Below are 17,024 nucleotides of genomic sequence, written 5' to 3'. Positions count from 1 at the left end.
CGGGGAGAAGCCCAGGTACACCAGCATCTGCCTAAGACGGCAAAGGGATTCCCAGCCACGACCTCGCCCGTGCCGTGTGTTACAGCAGGATCCAGAGTGGTCCATGGTCCGGGACCAGGCCCACCAGGCTGGCTGTGGTCCCTGACCTGGGACCAGGCCCACCAGGCTGGCTGTGGAACTGCAGGTCTAGGCAGAGCCTGGTGAACTTGGGTTCAATATGAGGGGAATGTACTCCACACCCATTCCACTGGTAAAACCAGTGGTTCTCAAATGTGAGCCTGCATCGTGACTCCTTGGGAGCCTTGTTGAAAGGGAAGGTCTAGGGGACCAGGCCCAGGGACCCCACTTTGAGGAGCACTGCAGTGAGGACCGGGCATGTGAGCATCTCAGCTTCCACTGCACTTCAAGATGTGTGTCGAGACTGTGTAACAAATGGGAAAATCAATGCAAGGGCCCTGCTTCGCAAGGCACTGCTGGCAGCTCACTGCCAGGCATCAATTTAGGACAAATGGGATTTCTGCTGCACGAAGCTCAATCCGCCTGACCTCAGAATCACACGGCTTCGACGGTCTCCGCTGTTTTATGTCACTTCGCTCTTCATTTTCACCTCCACTATCCCCTTTACTGTGCCTCCCTTTGAACTCTACCTGTTTGCTAAGAAATCCGTTTCCTCACCCTTTCTAATCTCATTGCTGTCTTCAAACATCTACCACTTCGATTTTCAACCAAGAATGTTTAAGACATGCAATACCTAACTATTCAGACTGTCAAACAAAAAAATGACAACATGCCCTAGCCCGTATGGCTCAGTGGATAGAGTGTCGGCCTGTGGACTGAAGGGTCCCAGGTTCCATTCCAGCCAAGGGCACATGTCTGGGTTGCAGGCTCGATCCCCAGTAGGGGGCGTGCAGGAGGCAGCCGATCAATGATTTTCTCTCATCATTGATGTTTCTGTCTTTCTCTCGCTCTCCCTTCCTCTCTGAAGTCAATTATATATATATATATATGACCACAGCCAACACAACAATAACCGTCCAGTGTGAATGAATCAAAATTATAACTGCTTTTTGTCAGATCGGTAAAAATATGGTTTTGGCATGCTGCAGAAATTTAGCAATTAGTTTATGTGCCAGGAGATGGAAAAGGTTGAAAATCACTGATCTACCATATTTACTGGCCTTTATCTCTAAACGGGACACCAGTTCTCCTTCAGTTCTTCTTCCCTGTGTTTGTAGCTACATTTCCATGTGCTTATAACACACTCGCCAACACACGCTCGCATTCCACAAGTACCTTCTTCAGGGGGTTCACTTGCTTTTTCCTTTGAACTTAACGCTTGGGTTGTGAGCACATAGACAGACGTCTATCACCTAGAGCTTCCCAAGGTTTCACCTGTCTTCACACAGACCACACCGTTTCTCCTCCCTTCCCCTTTCTGGCTGGAGTAGCTTTTATATACTCTTTTTTTTCCTCTAAAAACTTTGCTTCAATTTATTACTTGTATTAAAATGTATCCAGGCAAGAAAGAGCCTCTACTCATTCCCTTTACTATTAGCAGAGACTTCTGGAAACCTCAGTTCTAAATATTTTAAAAGCACTACACACACATACACATACACACATACACCCTCCTTACCCCTTTTCACATCTGCTGCTTTGAAGGGAAGGAAAAGAAAAGTATTTTTCTGCACAACTTCCCTTCCCCTTAACTCTGCTCCTGCTTTAAGGTAACGAGAACAAAGCAGAGACAATCGAGGCTAAGTCCCCCGCGAGGGCGACAGGGAGGCACTTCCACACCCTGACAAGGCTGCAGAGGTGGTAGTCTCCGACCTACCCAGCAACGACAGGAAACAATTCTCTTATCAAGCTTCTGAGGGAGCAGAAATACAGCAAAATTGAAAAAAAAATACACCCACATTGAATCCTCATTATCACAGTTATCGAGGAAGTTTTTTTCTTTCCTCCTGTAGATATTATTTTAGAACATGCCTCGGGGGTGGGAGCAGGGGGGCCTCGCTGAGCACTGAACTCGAATGCGGAAAGTAAGAAGTTCTGGGACCGTCTTTAATTAAATCCTTCAACAACCACTGCGCTGGCCGCTGTACTTGACAAAAGCTATAACCAAGAACAAAAATTAGCAAATGGAATCTAGCAACTGAAAAGGCCTGTCTCAAGAACAGAAAAGCCCTGGCTGGTTTGGCTCAGTGGATAGAGCATTAGCCTGCGGACCGAAGGGTCCCAGGCTCCATTCGGGTCAAGGGCTCAGGCCTGGGTTGCGGGCTCCATCCAATGTGCAGGAGGCAGCCAATCAATGATTCCTTCTCATCATTGGCGTTTCGATCTCTCTCTTCCTCTCTAAAATCAATAAAAATATATTTCAAAAAAGAACGGATAAAATGCTAAAACACTTAAGAAATGATACAATTTACCTAAACTTCAATATTTCTCTCTTTGCATTTTGATAATTTAATTTCTGCTGTTTTTAAAATAGGATGAGTCCAGAAAATGTTTATGTGCACGTGGGCGCACATTTTCTAAGAACTGGCTGGGGCTTGTTCAAAATGGGTGCATTAAAAAAAGAAAAAAGAAAAAAAGCACACAAAAAACCAAAATGGGTGGGTTGTTTTGCTTCTAATATAAAGGAATACATGTATTACAATACATTTAATTGAAAATCTTTTCCAGAAAGTAATATCCTATGCATCCCTGAATGGTAAAAAGATTTGAGACTCTTACTAATTAAAAAGACTCTTCTTTTATAACTTTTACAGTAATTATGGTATGCATTTTGAAGAAAAATATCCTAAGTAAGGAAGTGAAACACCCCCAAGTGAGTCATCAACATTAGGATGCAGATTATATATTCTGATGTGGAAACAAAAGGGGAAATGTGTAATGATTCTAGCTGGGACACAGCGAGTTAGTGAGCCTGATAAACGGCCCCTTCATGCCGACAGCATGTGGCGATCTCCAATCTATTACCCTTCTCAACTGAGGTGCTATTATCTTTGGACAACTTCCATGCTAGGAGGTGATCCCGGCACGAAAGATGTCTTAAATGAAAAGCTTATAAACAAGACACATTTCACTGCTGGTGCCTGAATTAATATGAGCGATCAGCGGTTGAACTAAAGGTGATTTGAGACAAAAATTGTTTTAATTGTTTACTCAAACAATTGCAATATAAATGAGTGAGTAATTGTACATTTTAGCAACGGCCTCTGTATCAATCTGTAATTATGTTAAATATACAGATACGCTCATGGCCCGCACAGCAATATGTGTTCATTGATGTCCGGCAACTGGGAAGCAAAATTCTAGAGACTATTCAGGCAGTTTGTGGGAGATACACTTCAGGGAATCCCTTACCACCTTTTACGTTTACCTCTCAGTCTTAAGTACATGAGAGACCGGTATAGTGCAAGCATAACCAGGGCTGTATAAAACATATAGGGCTACAAAAAGAAGCAAGCTATTGTTATCATGGCTTATTTTAACTTAGAGGTGTCTAGAACCAAGCACCAAATCACGTCACAGAATTTGTTTGGGAGCATTAAGAACTGAACAACAACTAAACAATATTAATTCTGAAAATATGAAGATTGTTTTTTACTATTATCAAGAAGGCTAAAATAGTGTAACAGCCTTTACTTCATGTTTTAATTATTTTGGTGGGGGAGCCACGGCATCAAGTGCACGAGTATGTATTAGACATTTTCTTACATGTTTTACGATATCAATTACACCTCCTGTTGGTAGCTATTGCATACTAAAAATATATTACAATTAAAATGGAAATGAAAAGGAATATCCTAAAATGCCTAAGTGCTGTTTGAACACGACTTACTATTAGTTCATTTAATTATCGATGCCATCCATGGTTCAAAGTACTCAGCAAAGTTCTTTCTGTAAATTTGAGACAGAAGTGTGGACTAGATGAAGAGAAGAATTTTGGGTGTAGATGTGCCATTTCTGACGAATAAAACAATGTCAAGGTTGTAAGAGACTTTGGAGCTGTCCATCTCGGCCAATCAGATGAGAGTTAGTGAACAGTAGTTAACAAATCAAAACAGAAAACCAGTCCAAAGAGCAGGAAGTGGTTTAAATAAGGCTTATTAATCACCTGTTTTCTGTGTGCAAATAAAATACAGGATTTCCCCAAAAAATGTATACACACTTTAACAGCTAGCAACTCATTTAATTTTCATTCCTGTTCAGGTTTAACTGATTTGAAATAATGGGTGAAGCCAGACTAAGCTTAGAACCAAGGAAATTTACCCTAAAGGGCCACTAGACTTTTTTTTATGGGGATAAAAAATAAAAGATAAAATTTACGGCCAAACTGGCAACAGTCTATGAATTGAGGGCACACAAATACCAAACGAAAAGATTCTTGATGTTTGCAATTCCATTGCTTCGCATTACTAGCAATGCCTGGACCAGAACACTCATCAGTTTGAAAACAGGCACTGACAAAAAAATTATTCACTTTTGTAGATTCTTTTAAATTTTGAAAATGAACTGTATGTTAATAAACATTGACTTTGTAATCATTCAAAGTGCATATACATTTTTTGGGGACACCCTGTATTATCTAATTTAAACATCACAACGTCGTGCGTGTGCGTGTGCGTGTGCGTGTGTGTAAAATCTACTATTTTAAGATGAGGAAACTGAGCCGCAATGTGCCAGAGCTGGCACAGAGACAGAGCCAGGTCTGTTTTGCCCCCAGACTTATGTCTTTAACCAGTTACCTAAAGGAGTCGTAGTTTCTATGTGAGGAATGTACCTTAGCACTTGTGTAGAACACACTTGTATTTGTCTTTATCGCTTACCTAAAACATAAGAGATGTTAGCTTTTATAATTTAATGCACTGAGGACACGCAGCCTTTTGTTGCGAGATCTCGCGTGGCGGGAGGTGTCCTGAGAGAAGAGGTCTCCAGGTGCTGGAGTTGTCAGTAAGACCCCACCCGTGGCTTGTGCAGCTTGTGTGTGATGAAGCACAAGATTCTTTGTAAGACTTAGGGATGCGTTTTGCACTAATTTGAAAATCTTGTTTAACCACATCAATGTTACCCAGTGAGCTCAGGGCAAAGTACCCAAAAGAGATATAAACCTTAAAAAATGAGTTAAATAACTAAAAAGGAGAAGGCTCCAAACTTGCTGACTTTTACTGCGATGACAAGCGGCTGCAGTAGTAGCTACCGAGAATATATATTTTAAAAATTGTTGTATTCATCTGCCCCTTCAAGGTAAAGGCAGTGTTCAGGAATGAGTGAGAAAGCACTGCTTCTCTAAAGAAAGTCTTAGTGCAGAGAGAGCAGTGTGAAAACTTATGTACGGAAATACTCCCAGCAACACAGGATTTTGTTGCCAAGAATAATGATTGTCATCTATAAGGAGTCTGCAAAACGTGGTATTTTAATGGGTTTGGTCCTTGTTTATTAAAAAATGTGAAAATGCAACAGCTTACCATTTGTTTGCTAGTGCATCAGAGAAATCAGCCAGATTCCAGCAGATACTGTACAACCTCGGAACTGGGTGGCATCTCAAAAAGCCGGACTCACAGGCCCAGAGTTCTAAGTCTCAAAGGGCCTTCAGAAGAATGAAAAAGATTAGATAATCTCTACAGTTAATTCCAATCTTGGGGAGTCCATCTTTCTGAAAAGCCTTCCCTCCTTCTCCCGCCCTCAGCAATGAACTTGCGTTTTCACGGTGGTCCCTGGGAGACTTCATAAACACCTGCTGAGCGGGTGAGTGCCTTCAGGTTTCACTTTAGGAAGTATCCCTCCCACCACCACTGCAGATAATTCCTTCCCGTGGTATTCCAGCGACCTGTTTCCGAAACAGATCCTGTCTGTACTTGCCACGTTATCTCCTCTAGGATGTCGCTCCAATTAAACTGATAATAGGTGACTCTTCTCACAATTCAAAGATACCTACCTCCGTAGCTGAAACGGCTATTTCTCACAAAAATTAGTCAACACACAGGTTCTCGATAGCTGTCATTTAACTTTACAAACACTGAATCAATGATCACACTTTTAAATGTGCAGCACAGAAAAGGAATAAGGAAAAGAAACTAAAGGGCCAGGTATTTTACATGACATTTCAATATATCCTTATAAAATCTTTGTGACGTGTGATCAAGCCCATTTTATGGGGGGAAAAACACAAGATAAAAATGTATGAGCCCTCTGCCCAAGGTTACGTAGCGAGTAGGGTGGTGCGATTTGAACCCAGATCTGTCTGTCCCCAGACCCAAGCTTTTCCTAGCACTCCAGGATGGGAAAGAAGTGGTATTATATTAGTGCAGGATGTCATCGGCACACAATGACTTCCGGTGGTGTTTTAAGTGGTTCAGACTATGGGTGAGATGCTAAGAAATCATAAACAGAGTCAAAGCAGAATCAGAGGGTTACCAAGTGAGATTTATTAAGCTCAGTTGGTTAATTGCATGTCCCAGAATTTAATCTTATGGGGTAGAAAACAGGCTTGAAATTAAAGGAGAAAGACATGAAATCGGCAGAAGCATGTCAAGGCACAACAAAGAAGCCAGGAAGAGATAAGCAATTACCTCCAACAGGGTCCATGTGAATCGGTAATGAAGCCAGAGGATGAAATTTCAGAGGAAAAAACACACCACAGTTTTAAAAATGGATAAAATTTAATTCTAGGAAAAGGTAAAACTACCATGTAGGAATGACGTTAAGTAGAGATAAAACACACACATTTAAGAAAAAGGACTGAAACGCATTTTCACAGACAATGTGAGTGAAGAGTAAAAGCATAAAAGAAATCTCACAGAACAGTTACTGAGAAGGAGAAGTACCCAACATGAATAGATCCCACTCAGGAAAGACGGATTAAATCCTCAGTGGCGATGGCCGAAGTCCTACGCTAAGACCCATGGCTGTCCACCCTGATCCTGTTCTCAGTGACTAGAGATGTGTTAGGAGTAGTGAAGAATCCACTTCCCTCTGTCCCATGGATATCAAGGTCATCATATGAATATTTCATACAGATTGCTGGTTATCCAAGACCAAACATGATCAGAATGTACAGTATTTGCAATTTCTTTCTTTTCTAATGCTCACCCGAGGATAACTTTGCATTGATTTTTTTGGAGAGTGGAAGAGAGAGGGAAAGACAGAAATATCGGTGTGAGAGAAACACATCGATTGGTTGCCTCCTGCAAGAGCCCCGACCAGGGCCAGGGAAGAGCCTGCAACCGAGGTAAATGCCCTTGACCGGAATCGTACCCTTCAGTCCGCAGGCCGATGCTCTATCCACTGAGCCAAACAGGCTAAGGCAATTTCTTAAAATTAACTCTAAAAAAGCAGTTAGGCCTCTAGCCTAATGACTAATGCATACTTTCTTGGTGTCTTCATTGCTATTACAGGCAAGCTGATTCACTTCAATGAAACAAAAGAACACGCCTGCTCTACCAGGCGGTGCCTTCATCACGCTCAAAAGCGGCCTACGCCGGAAATGCCTGAGATGCGGGGGCCTCTCCCCTCTGACTGAAGGGAGACTGCGTGATTCCCTCCAAACTCTTCCGACCTCCGCTAAGGACATGCTTCAAGGCTATGGGAGTTGCCCTTCATGATAATCTGAAGGTGTGTTTTTTTCGTTTCAAGAACAAAATTAGCAGACGTAGGGTTCCTTCCTACAAACATTCACTTACTTTTTGTTGAGTGATAGGAATAGTGAAAAAAAAAGAGGTTTTACTCTGATAAAAATGTGGTTTGTGCTTGGCCTACCTAACACATAAAGGTAAATTTGTTATTACTCTACATATTCCTCTTACAGGTGCACACGTATCTCTTCATAGGCCTTTTAAGAAACACCGTAAGTCATTAAAGATGAGATATTTCAAAAGATCTAGGACCCAGTTGATTTGTACTATTTATTAGTATGTAATTTTAGATGAATTTTCAGGGGTTTTTTTTATGCTGTTGTTTGTTTGTTTCTTTTTAATAAATGCAGATGATGAGATTCTCAAAGATGAATTAAGAATTCTGAGCCTGGCTGGTGTGGCTCAATGGTTGAGCATTGACCTATAAACCAGGAGGCCATGATTCGATTCCCAGACAGTGTACGTGCCCCTGTTTCCATTCAATCCCCAGTAGAGGGCGTGTAGGAGGCAGGCAATCGATGAGTCTCACTCATCAATGATGTTCCTATTTTTCTCTCTCTCACCCCCTTCCCCTCTGAAATCAATAAAAACATATATTTTTGAAAAAGAATTGTTAGCCTAAGTCCCCAGACAATTTTAAAGTTTGTGTTCAGTAACCTACTTTCTTCATTTTTGCATCTCTTTTCCACATTCTGGGATATTCTTTCCCCACAGGTACCCTGGGTCTCCCCAAACTTCAATTAAAGGGTAAGGTATCACATAGTGAACCTACATCAGTTGCCGGGAACCAATTCCATCCAGCATATCATCATTTCAAGAGTTTCATCAAAAGGCTGATGAGACTTGGGGACTCACCAGGGTTGAGTCACACATGTTGTCACCTGTTGGGAATGGCTAAAGGCATTTCCCCAAACCTGACTAGGAAACTGACTGTGGCTGCCAGACAGTTAAAGGGCATCTTCATCTACATGTTATTGCCTCCTACTGGCCAAACACCTGAACTGCCGTAGGCTATTCCCCCATTCTGACAATGGACTCTGTTCCCTTTGAAACCTTACCCTTTGAAGTGTATCATCTCCACCTTGCCTTAGGGCAAATTGTGTAAATAAAAGCAAGGGTCCTAGGCAAGGAGGGAGTCTTCAGTTCCTTTAGCTGAAGGTCCTCTGACCCCCAATACCTTTCAAAATTAAATCTCGTCTCCAGACTCTTTATTAATCTCTGGATTCCTATGTCATCTGTGCACAGCCCCTTTTCCAGATTCCTGAACCCTTCCTGATGCTGGGACATGAACCCCGGCAGTCACTGGGGGCCCTCCCTGGAACATTTTACTGAGTATCTTCAGTCACGGAGACTCCTACTACTCAGCACCTGCGGCAGGCAGCTGGCCATCAGCACGTGGGTGGAGGTAGTTTTTCAATGGGAAGCGCTCTCCCCTGGCGCTGTGCTGCCTACACTTCTGATTGGCGAGGCTGAGCCGGCCCTGACGCTCCTAGGATTGTCTCGCTCTTGTCTAGAACCATTTAGAGTGAAGATTAAAGTCAGGGGAAAAGGACTATCAGTTTAGTACGTTATACTTCTGGTTAGGGATTTTATTTGTTTTTAAAGATGCAGCCATTGATTTCACGTTAAAACCGCCCAGGATATCTCAATATTTAAATTAAACATGCAATAATAAAAAGGTCATTTCATATGCAATTTCATACATTAGTAATTAGCAAAGCATTACTGAACTACAAGGTAAAAAGCTATGGGAACATAACTAATGAACTATCAATGCCAAAGTACACTTTATAATAAAACAAGACGTTAATAAATGTTTTATTAAATGGCTACAAACGAACGGTTTTGTTAACATCTAATAGGGAACTGCGTACTAGGCTACTTAATTCACATCCACAAATGAGGACCCCGCAGGCAATTAACTTTACAATTGCTGAAGGTCAGGGCTTCGGATGAGAGTTACTGAGCTACACCTTTAAGTGCTGTGCTGTGGGGGTCAAGTCTAAGCCTTCCCTCAGCCGCCTGGAGTCTGGGCGTAGCTGCGATTATGCCCTGAAGCAGCTATTAAATGGCCTGCAGGTGAACTACAGAAAGTATAAGGAATACTCAGCTTAAAGGAAAGGAATTGTGAGGAAAATTCCACAGGAGAAGTCACTGTATATCTGGGCACTGATTGTTATTTGTAGGAGATGGATGATGAGGCACCAAAGATATGTTTATCAACTGCAAATGCTTGCTTGCCTCTTCCTGTGATTGCAGGGGATCTGAAACTCACCAAGAATACAGACCAGCACTAGTCTATTTTCTGAGTAGAAATGTGCAATACAGTGGTATCGATGGTCTCCAGCAGCAACAAATGTTAGCCTCATCAGAGAAAGGACATACACATTTTTATGGATGCAAGAAACGGTCCTATTCCTCTTATAGGTGCACGTGTACCCTCCTTTTTAAATAAATCGAAATGAAAGCTATGCTAAACCAGATAGGACAAGGAAGGAACTATTTTATGTCTTCTCTCCAATTTACATAAACCGACCGTCCACACAGGACTGCAATTTTCCTGGATTTATTACACGCCAATCTGTGACCAACCGCGATCGATATACGCTGACAGGAGAAAAGGGGAGGAGCCAAAGAGAAAGACACAGAGGTTCTTAGCTATATAAAGAATTTCATACTTTATAGTTTATATTTTTAAAGGGCAGTTTCAGAACAGCGAGAATCAGTAAGATGAGTATGTAGAAATAATAGAAGTAATTGCCAAAGATGAAACGCTACAGTAGATTAACAACTTGTTAAAGGCAGACACAGTGGAGATAGAGTTGTTCATGTAGCTGAAACGGAGCCTGAGACTCCTGCTCAATGGGGAACCTTAACTAAAAAAGGAAAAAATCGATGAGAAGTGAGGCTGGTTCCTCCTCTCAGGAGTTCCAACCAAGCGAGACGAGGAAGGAAGCCGCAGCTCGGCTGTGTCAGTGCGGGAGCGACAGCCGCGCCCTGCTCCCGCTGGTGCCCCTCGGTGCCTGCAAGCTCAAATGCCACCTCTCTTTTTTAATCCTCACCCCAGGATAATTTTCCATTGATTTTCAGACGGAGTGGATGGGAAGGATGAGGGGGATGAGAGAGAGAAACGTCCATTGGTTGCCTCCTGCACATGCCCTGACCAGGAACGGGGAGCAAACCCATAACCGAGGCACATGACCTTGACCGGGAATCGAACCAGCGACCCTTCAGCCTGTGGGCCGACGCTCTAACCACTGAGAAACTGGCCAGGGCTAAAATGCCACATCTTTTTTTCTTTTTAATCCTCACCTGAGGACATTTTTTCCATTGATTTTTAGAGAGAGCGGAAGGGAGAGGGAGAGACAGAGAAACACCGATATGAGAGAGGTAGACCCATTGGTTGCCTCCCCCATGCCCCTACCAGGGCCGGAACCTGCAACCAAGGTACATGCCCTTGACTGGAATCGAACCCAGGACTCTTCAGTCCACAGGCCGATGCTCTATCCACTGAGCAAAACCATCCAGGGCAGAAATGCCACACCTTTTGATTAGCAGTAGTTATAAGGTGAACATTAAAAATGAGAAAACAAAGCCATACTACAAATGAACATTTTTAGCGTGGTAGACAATTTTTAGATTCATTATTTTTTTTATACATATATGAGATAATATCATTGGGTAGGCTTTCCACCTATGTCAACTCATAAAACCTAGGATGCAATTCCATTGATGGTTCAATAACTGTATTGCTCTGAAGTGGAATTTCAAAGTAGTATTGCTTTGCTATCACCCCCCGAGTGATTTCTGAATACAGAGATATCAGCTACGATTTCACATACAGCCACATGGGCTGTACTCTGAAGGGCTACTTTCTTTCCTGACTTTTTACCAACCAAAATTCATTAGTATAACATGAGGAATAACAAGAACACAGCGTATCTTTCTGCAAAATTATTCCAGATCTCTCCACTCTAAGACATGGCCTTAAGGAACAGCAACCCTCCTACTGACACTAGAAGTTTTGAGTCTCCTGTGCTACATAGAACACCCCTGAAATTAAACATACTTCTGATGACTCAACTGGACATATTTCAAAAATATTTGTCAACACAATTAATATCAACTACAACGCAATTATCCATATTCACTTATATGACTCCACTGGAAAATCGCGTCACGCAGAAGCGGGCGGAACGACTCTGTAGGTGACAGGTGGCTAGTGGCCTGGTTACACCCGAGGATGAGTTTCAGAAAGGGCGCTGGAACGCGCATCCTCAGGAAGAACTCCAAAGGCCCTGTCTAGGGGTGAACGCGGTGGTTCAGGGAAGAAAGATGGAGAGCCGGTCCCACCCCTCTCATCCTGCACGAAACGAAAATGTCCTAACGGTCACCTGACTTGTGCTCAAGTACCGCACTTGGGCGTCCACTATGAATTTCCGATGTAACGGACGCAGCCCAGCGGGGAAAGTAGGGCTGTCTAGTACCAGGTAGACGCTGGCCGTGTTCACAGCCTGAATCCCATTTTACATCTCCGTCCTTGTCTAAACACGTGCGATGATTTGAGCACAAGAAAAAACCCACAAAAACCGGTAGTAAGGGGAGTTCATTGGCCCAGCCATAAAGACTCAGCCCTCACCGGGAACCACTCTTCGAAAGAGCAAACAGCGTACTAAGTTTGCTGAGTTCCCCTTCCTACGGAAAAGGCTGGGCGTGCTGAACTGAAACCTGTGCTGACGCCCCGAGCCCGGAGGAGTTACCTGCTTTCCAGTGGGACATTACTGCCAAGGACCCAGCTGTCCTGCAGCTGGACGGACTCGGGTGTGGTTTGCAGCTCGGCGGGCAGCGCAGCCGGCGGGGCCGGACTCTGGTTCCTCCTGTTCGTCAGGGAGTTTCTGTTGAGGGAGGTGATGGACGGGTGGTGCTGGGCCGCGTGCTGCTTGTGGGGCGGGGGCAGCGGCTGCAGGGTGGACTGGCCTTGGCTGTTGGCAGGTTGCTCTGAAAATGGAAAAGGACACTCGTTACCTATGTGTCCGCGGACAGCCACACCGACACACGCTGCCCCTTGCTGGGGATCTGCTGCGCGAATTAGAATGAAAACCTGCCTATGAATCCATAACCTAATACATTTGCATATTATTCTATTAAGTGGGTGTTCGGCGACATTCTCTAAGAGCGGCTTTACCCTTGATACACAGAGTTCTGATTAATATACAACAGATGGCAAAATTGCTTTTGGTTCTAATTTGCTTCAGACTTTGTTTTTTCATCTGGTTTTATTAACACCTACAGAAAGCACATGACAGCTCCCCTAATGCGCCTTTTGATTCCAGCCTTATTTAAACAAACCAAGCCTGAAATTAAATGGGTAGTTTCGGTAGAACACAAAGGTTTGCGAAATGCGTATAATCTCTATAATTATTTGATGGAGTTTTTTTAAGAGTTATTTAACGGCAATAACTTATGCCAAGCTCGCGGCTCGACAGCGGCAGATCTGCTTTAGTGCGTCCCGGACGCGGCAGGTCTGCGCGCGATCCGCTCGGAGACGCCGAGGGTTCTTCAGCAGAAGGTCACTCTGGGAAACAGATGCTGTTTCATGGATATTTAACAGAATCACATCTGACCACCACGTCAGAACACTCGCAGACTTAATGACCGTTACACTCATTGGAACACACAGCAGACTTGCCAATTTCATGGCGGGACCGCGGCAGAACGGCGTGCGGAGTCAGTCCCAGGTGACCAGAGTGGGGTGTGCCCCTATGTCAGTGGTACAAAAATTTTGTCCTAAACCAGAATCAGGAAAGATACAGACAACTTCCAAATATAAATACGTTAGGTTGTAACCAGAAAAGGGTCCCCTAAAGCTAAGATGTCGTAAGTGAACGTTTGCAGATTCTGAGCCATACTTTTCAACCTCATTACCTACCCAGCTTTGGAAATGCCAGGATTCACAAAGGCTACATTTTAGCAAGAAGACAGAGGACTCCTTCATTTCATGCTAAACTTATTATGGTTCTACACACAAAGATGTCAATTTTTTACTAAATGTAGTTCAAAGGGCAATATAATTTTAAAGTGAGGTATTAAACCACGCTATTAATATAAATGCACATATTAAAAGGGAATAGGAAACATAGGGACTATCTTTCATCTACAATGTGAACGCCAGCAGTGATGAAGCCAAATTAGACAGCCAAGCACTATAATTCTGGTCACATGAAATGAATACATGATATATAATAGTCTAACTATATATTACTAAACCTCTTTACAGGGGACACCAATTAAAATAAGCCCTCCCCTAGCATATAATATCAGTAATTACTGCGTGCTCCGATTGGTCTCAAATAATCCATTTCACATCATTTAACAAGTAGTAATTTCTTACTCTTGAAGTGAGGGCCAGAGATATCACCTAAATATACAAAAAAAGCAGCTTCCTCGCCCAGTCTCTATTCATGAAGATCCCCATACTAGGCACGAGAGAAATCTGGCCCAGTCCATTGCTTTGGTGCTCATGAAAAATTATGTGTCTAAACCTCAGTTAAATTGAAATTAGCCTTTGGGGGAAACGGCAGAGTTAAAATAGCACATAGTTTAACGGTGTTAGAAAAAACGAAACTAACAGTTTAAAATTCATAGAAGATTTATTGCTCAGGTACACAGAGTAATTAACTAGCTCTGCCGCCCCAGCATCCGTGCCTGTGTGTGTCGTTAAGGGACATTTCAAGCTGCTTGTTGGATGACAGAATAAGCTACAGTTACTGGGGCCTACACCAGGTTGGTGTCAATGGAATGGAAACAGGGAAAAGTACTAAGATTGTGTCTAAAAAGAAGAAGAGGGTTGGGTCAGATGACTCCCGTGTTTTTAAGCATGGTGCCATGAAAGAGTGGTATTATAAAATACACTAGAAGCCCGTTACATGAAGATTTGCGCAATAGGCCTTCCTTCCCCTGGCTACTGGCACCGGTTTTCCTATACACACTTTAATAGCTTACAGGTCAATTTTGAGAATGAAATGTATTTTAATAAACACCTCCTTTATAATTATTCAAAGTGTGTGTGTGCATTTTGGGGGATACTCTATGTAGAATAAATTATAAATAAGGTATTACACTACATAAAGGAAAGCTGTGTAGCAGCGGTCACATTGCCATGTTAATTTCTAACTCTGTCAGCATCATGACTGGGGGCCTCAGTTTCCTTATCTGTAAGATGGAAATAACACTGCCCCATCGAGCTATTCGTGCAATCTAAGGATTCAATGACATACACTCATTCATTCATCGATTCACCCAGCCACCCTGCATACATACATCAGGTCTCTGTGTTCCAAGGATATGCTCTTCATAACAGGTGAAAGCACTGTGTCGATGGGAAGGCATTGTGAATGTTCAGATTGTTATTGAAAATTAAGTGATTTTAAGATATATTATCATCATTAAATATTTCAACAGGTTGAACTCAAGATTCTGAATCTTAAAGCAAATAAAAAGATAAACAGCGAGAAAAAGCTTCCATGTAAGGTTTCAAAAACAGTTAGTGCCACTGTGGCCTCTTCTAGGTTCCCTCGTCCATTCGGCACCTGTATTGTCTGGGAACGTAGCATGTACAAGGCACCCTGCAAAGACCCACGCTCTTTCCAGCTGCGTGTCCGGGCTATTTCAGCTCAGTGTGTCCTGTCCGCTGGGTCCTCGACTACATCATCAGGAGACCTACCAGCAAAACAAATCCAGGTAATGAAAGCGCGGGCCAATCTAAAATCTGACGGAACAGAGTAAGGGCAGCGTCTGAGTGGAGGAGCTGAATGGCCAGAAATGTAACTTCTGCAGCAGCCCACAGACAGACGCAAGGCCCGCGGCCTCAGCTGGCGGTCAACGCTACCCTTGAGTTTTGGACTCATTAGGACATAAAACTGGCTGAGTATGTGCTTATCTACACCAACGAATTCAAGACAAGAGTAGGTTCACACAGGAGAAAAGTAAGACTGAATGTAGCCAAAAAGGAAGACAGAATAACAGAAAACTGAAAGATAAGATAAAGCCAGATGTGAGGTTAGCGGACAACATCCAGGCTGTGTAGTTCTATGTATTTTTAAAGTAGGATACAAATCTGGCTCTAAATTATCTAGTTGTCAAAACAAAGAGAAAAACAAGACCAATTACATAATTCGGAGTGTTTTCAAGATACAAGAGTTTGCTCAGAAAAGTGTAACTATTACTGGCGCTGAGAACGGAGAGAAAATTCTCAAGTCCTCATACGAAGAACAACTGAACACCCAGGGAAAGTTTTATGACCGAGGTTCAACACTGACACAAGGAGACAGAAAGCAGGGACTAGCCTGGGAGACGGGTCCTCAGAGTCTAACACAGGCGGGCAAATCCACACGAGAACAACCTAACCATTAACTGCAGGCTTTGCTGTAAGCTAAGCCATCGACTCAGGCTTTGCGCTGACGTGAGAAGAAAACTGGGATGCAATGGCTGAGTCACAGATGGGACAGGCACATCGCAGTCACCAGGTTTAATGCTCCCGAAACGTAGCTTTCACCACGTCATTTTACTCCAAATGGCCCCCGAGGGCCTCTGACACCTCCGGTGAACTCTAAAGGTGAGTGGTATACCTGTTCAAAGAGAGCCCCAAACATATTTTTGCAAAAAGTTTTCCCATGAATCCTCTTACGTATCTTTGTTCAAGTCAAGCCTGGTGCCCCCACTGCTGCTTAGTTGCTTCTCACCAGAAAGACATGTTCCTTCTCCTTTCTCTACCCAAATCCCATGCATTGCAAACTCTAAGATGACAGCCTTCCGGTTCTCTTCCAGCTGAGGTCAGTGATCGCTTCTCTGAGACTTATTTTACTTTTGTTAATCTTCACCCAGGCATATTTTTCCATTGATATTTGGAGAGAGTGGAAGGGAGAGGGAGAGACAGAGATAAACACTGATGTGAGAGAGACACATCGATTGGTTGCCTCCTGGATGCACCCTGACCAGGGCTAGGGAACCTGCAATCAACGTATGTGCCCTTGACCAGAATCAAACCCAGGACCCTTCAGTCCACAGGCCGACGCTCTATCCCCTGAACCAAACCGGCGAGGGCTCTGAGGTTCACTTTAGCTGTCCCTTTTTCTCTCGGCTCTCTCCACCCTCCCCTTGGTATTACAACTCAGCTTAGGGGTCGCATGTCCCCTGCTAGAGTCTCCAAGGGCCAGGTTCACGTTCACTTCACTTCAGAACCCCCTAAAGACCACACAAGGATAAATTATTTGTTGAGTGAAGGGTGATTTGTGAAGAAGCCAATGAAGAGAGGCTGACATGGTGAAAATTGGAGCCTGCCCATACTGTCTTTATTATTTTTTTAAATATATTTTATTGATTTTT

The 17,024-nt window shown here is 43.3% G+C and overlaps 1 protein-coding gene across 6 annotated transcripts in view; it reads right to left on the bottom strand.

Moving 5' to 3' along the window:
* TENM3 (teneurin transmembrane protein 3) overlaps window positions 1-17,024 on the bottom strand; it is a 415,109-nt gene that overhangs the window by 148,057 nt on the left and 250,028 nt on the right. For all 6 annotated transcript variants that reach the window (XM_036299786.1, XM_036299789.1, XM_036299788.1 and 3 more), the window contains exon 3: window positions 12,401-12,638. In XM_036299786.1, the coding sequence (XP_036155679.1) occupies window positions 12,401-12,638 (238 nt within the window). The remainder of the gene's footprint in view (window positions 1-12,400; window positions 12,639-17,024) is intronic.

The sequence above is a fragment of the Myotis myotis genome, unplaced genomic scaffold, assembly GCF_014108235.1.
Source record: "Myotis myotis isolate mMyoMyo1 unplaced genomic scaffold, mMyoMyo1.p scaffold_m19_p_3, whole genome shotgun sequence".
Lineage (NCBI taxonomy): Eukaryota > Metazoa > Chordata > Mammalia > Chiroptera > Vespertilionidae > Myotis > Myotis myotis.
Note: the sequence above shows the minus strand (reverse complement) of the source record. Positions and strands in the feature narration are given on the sequence as shown.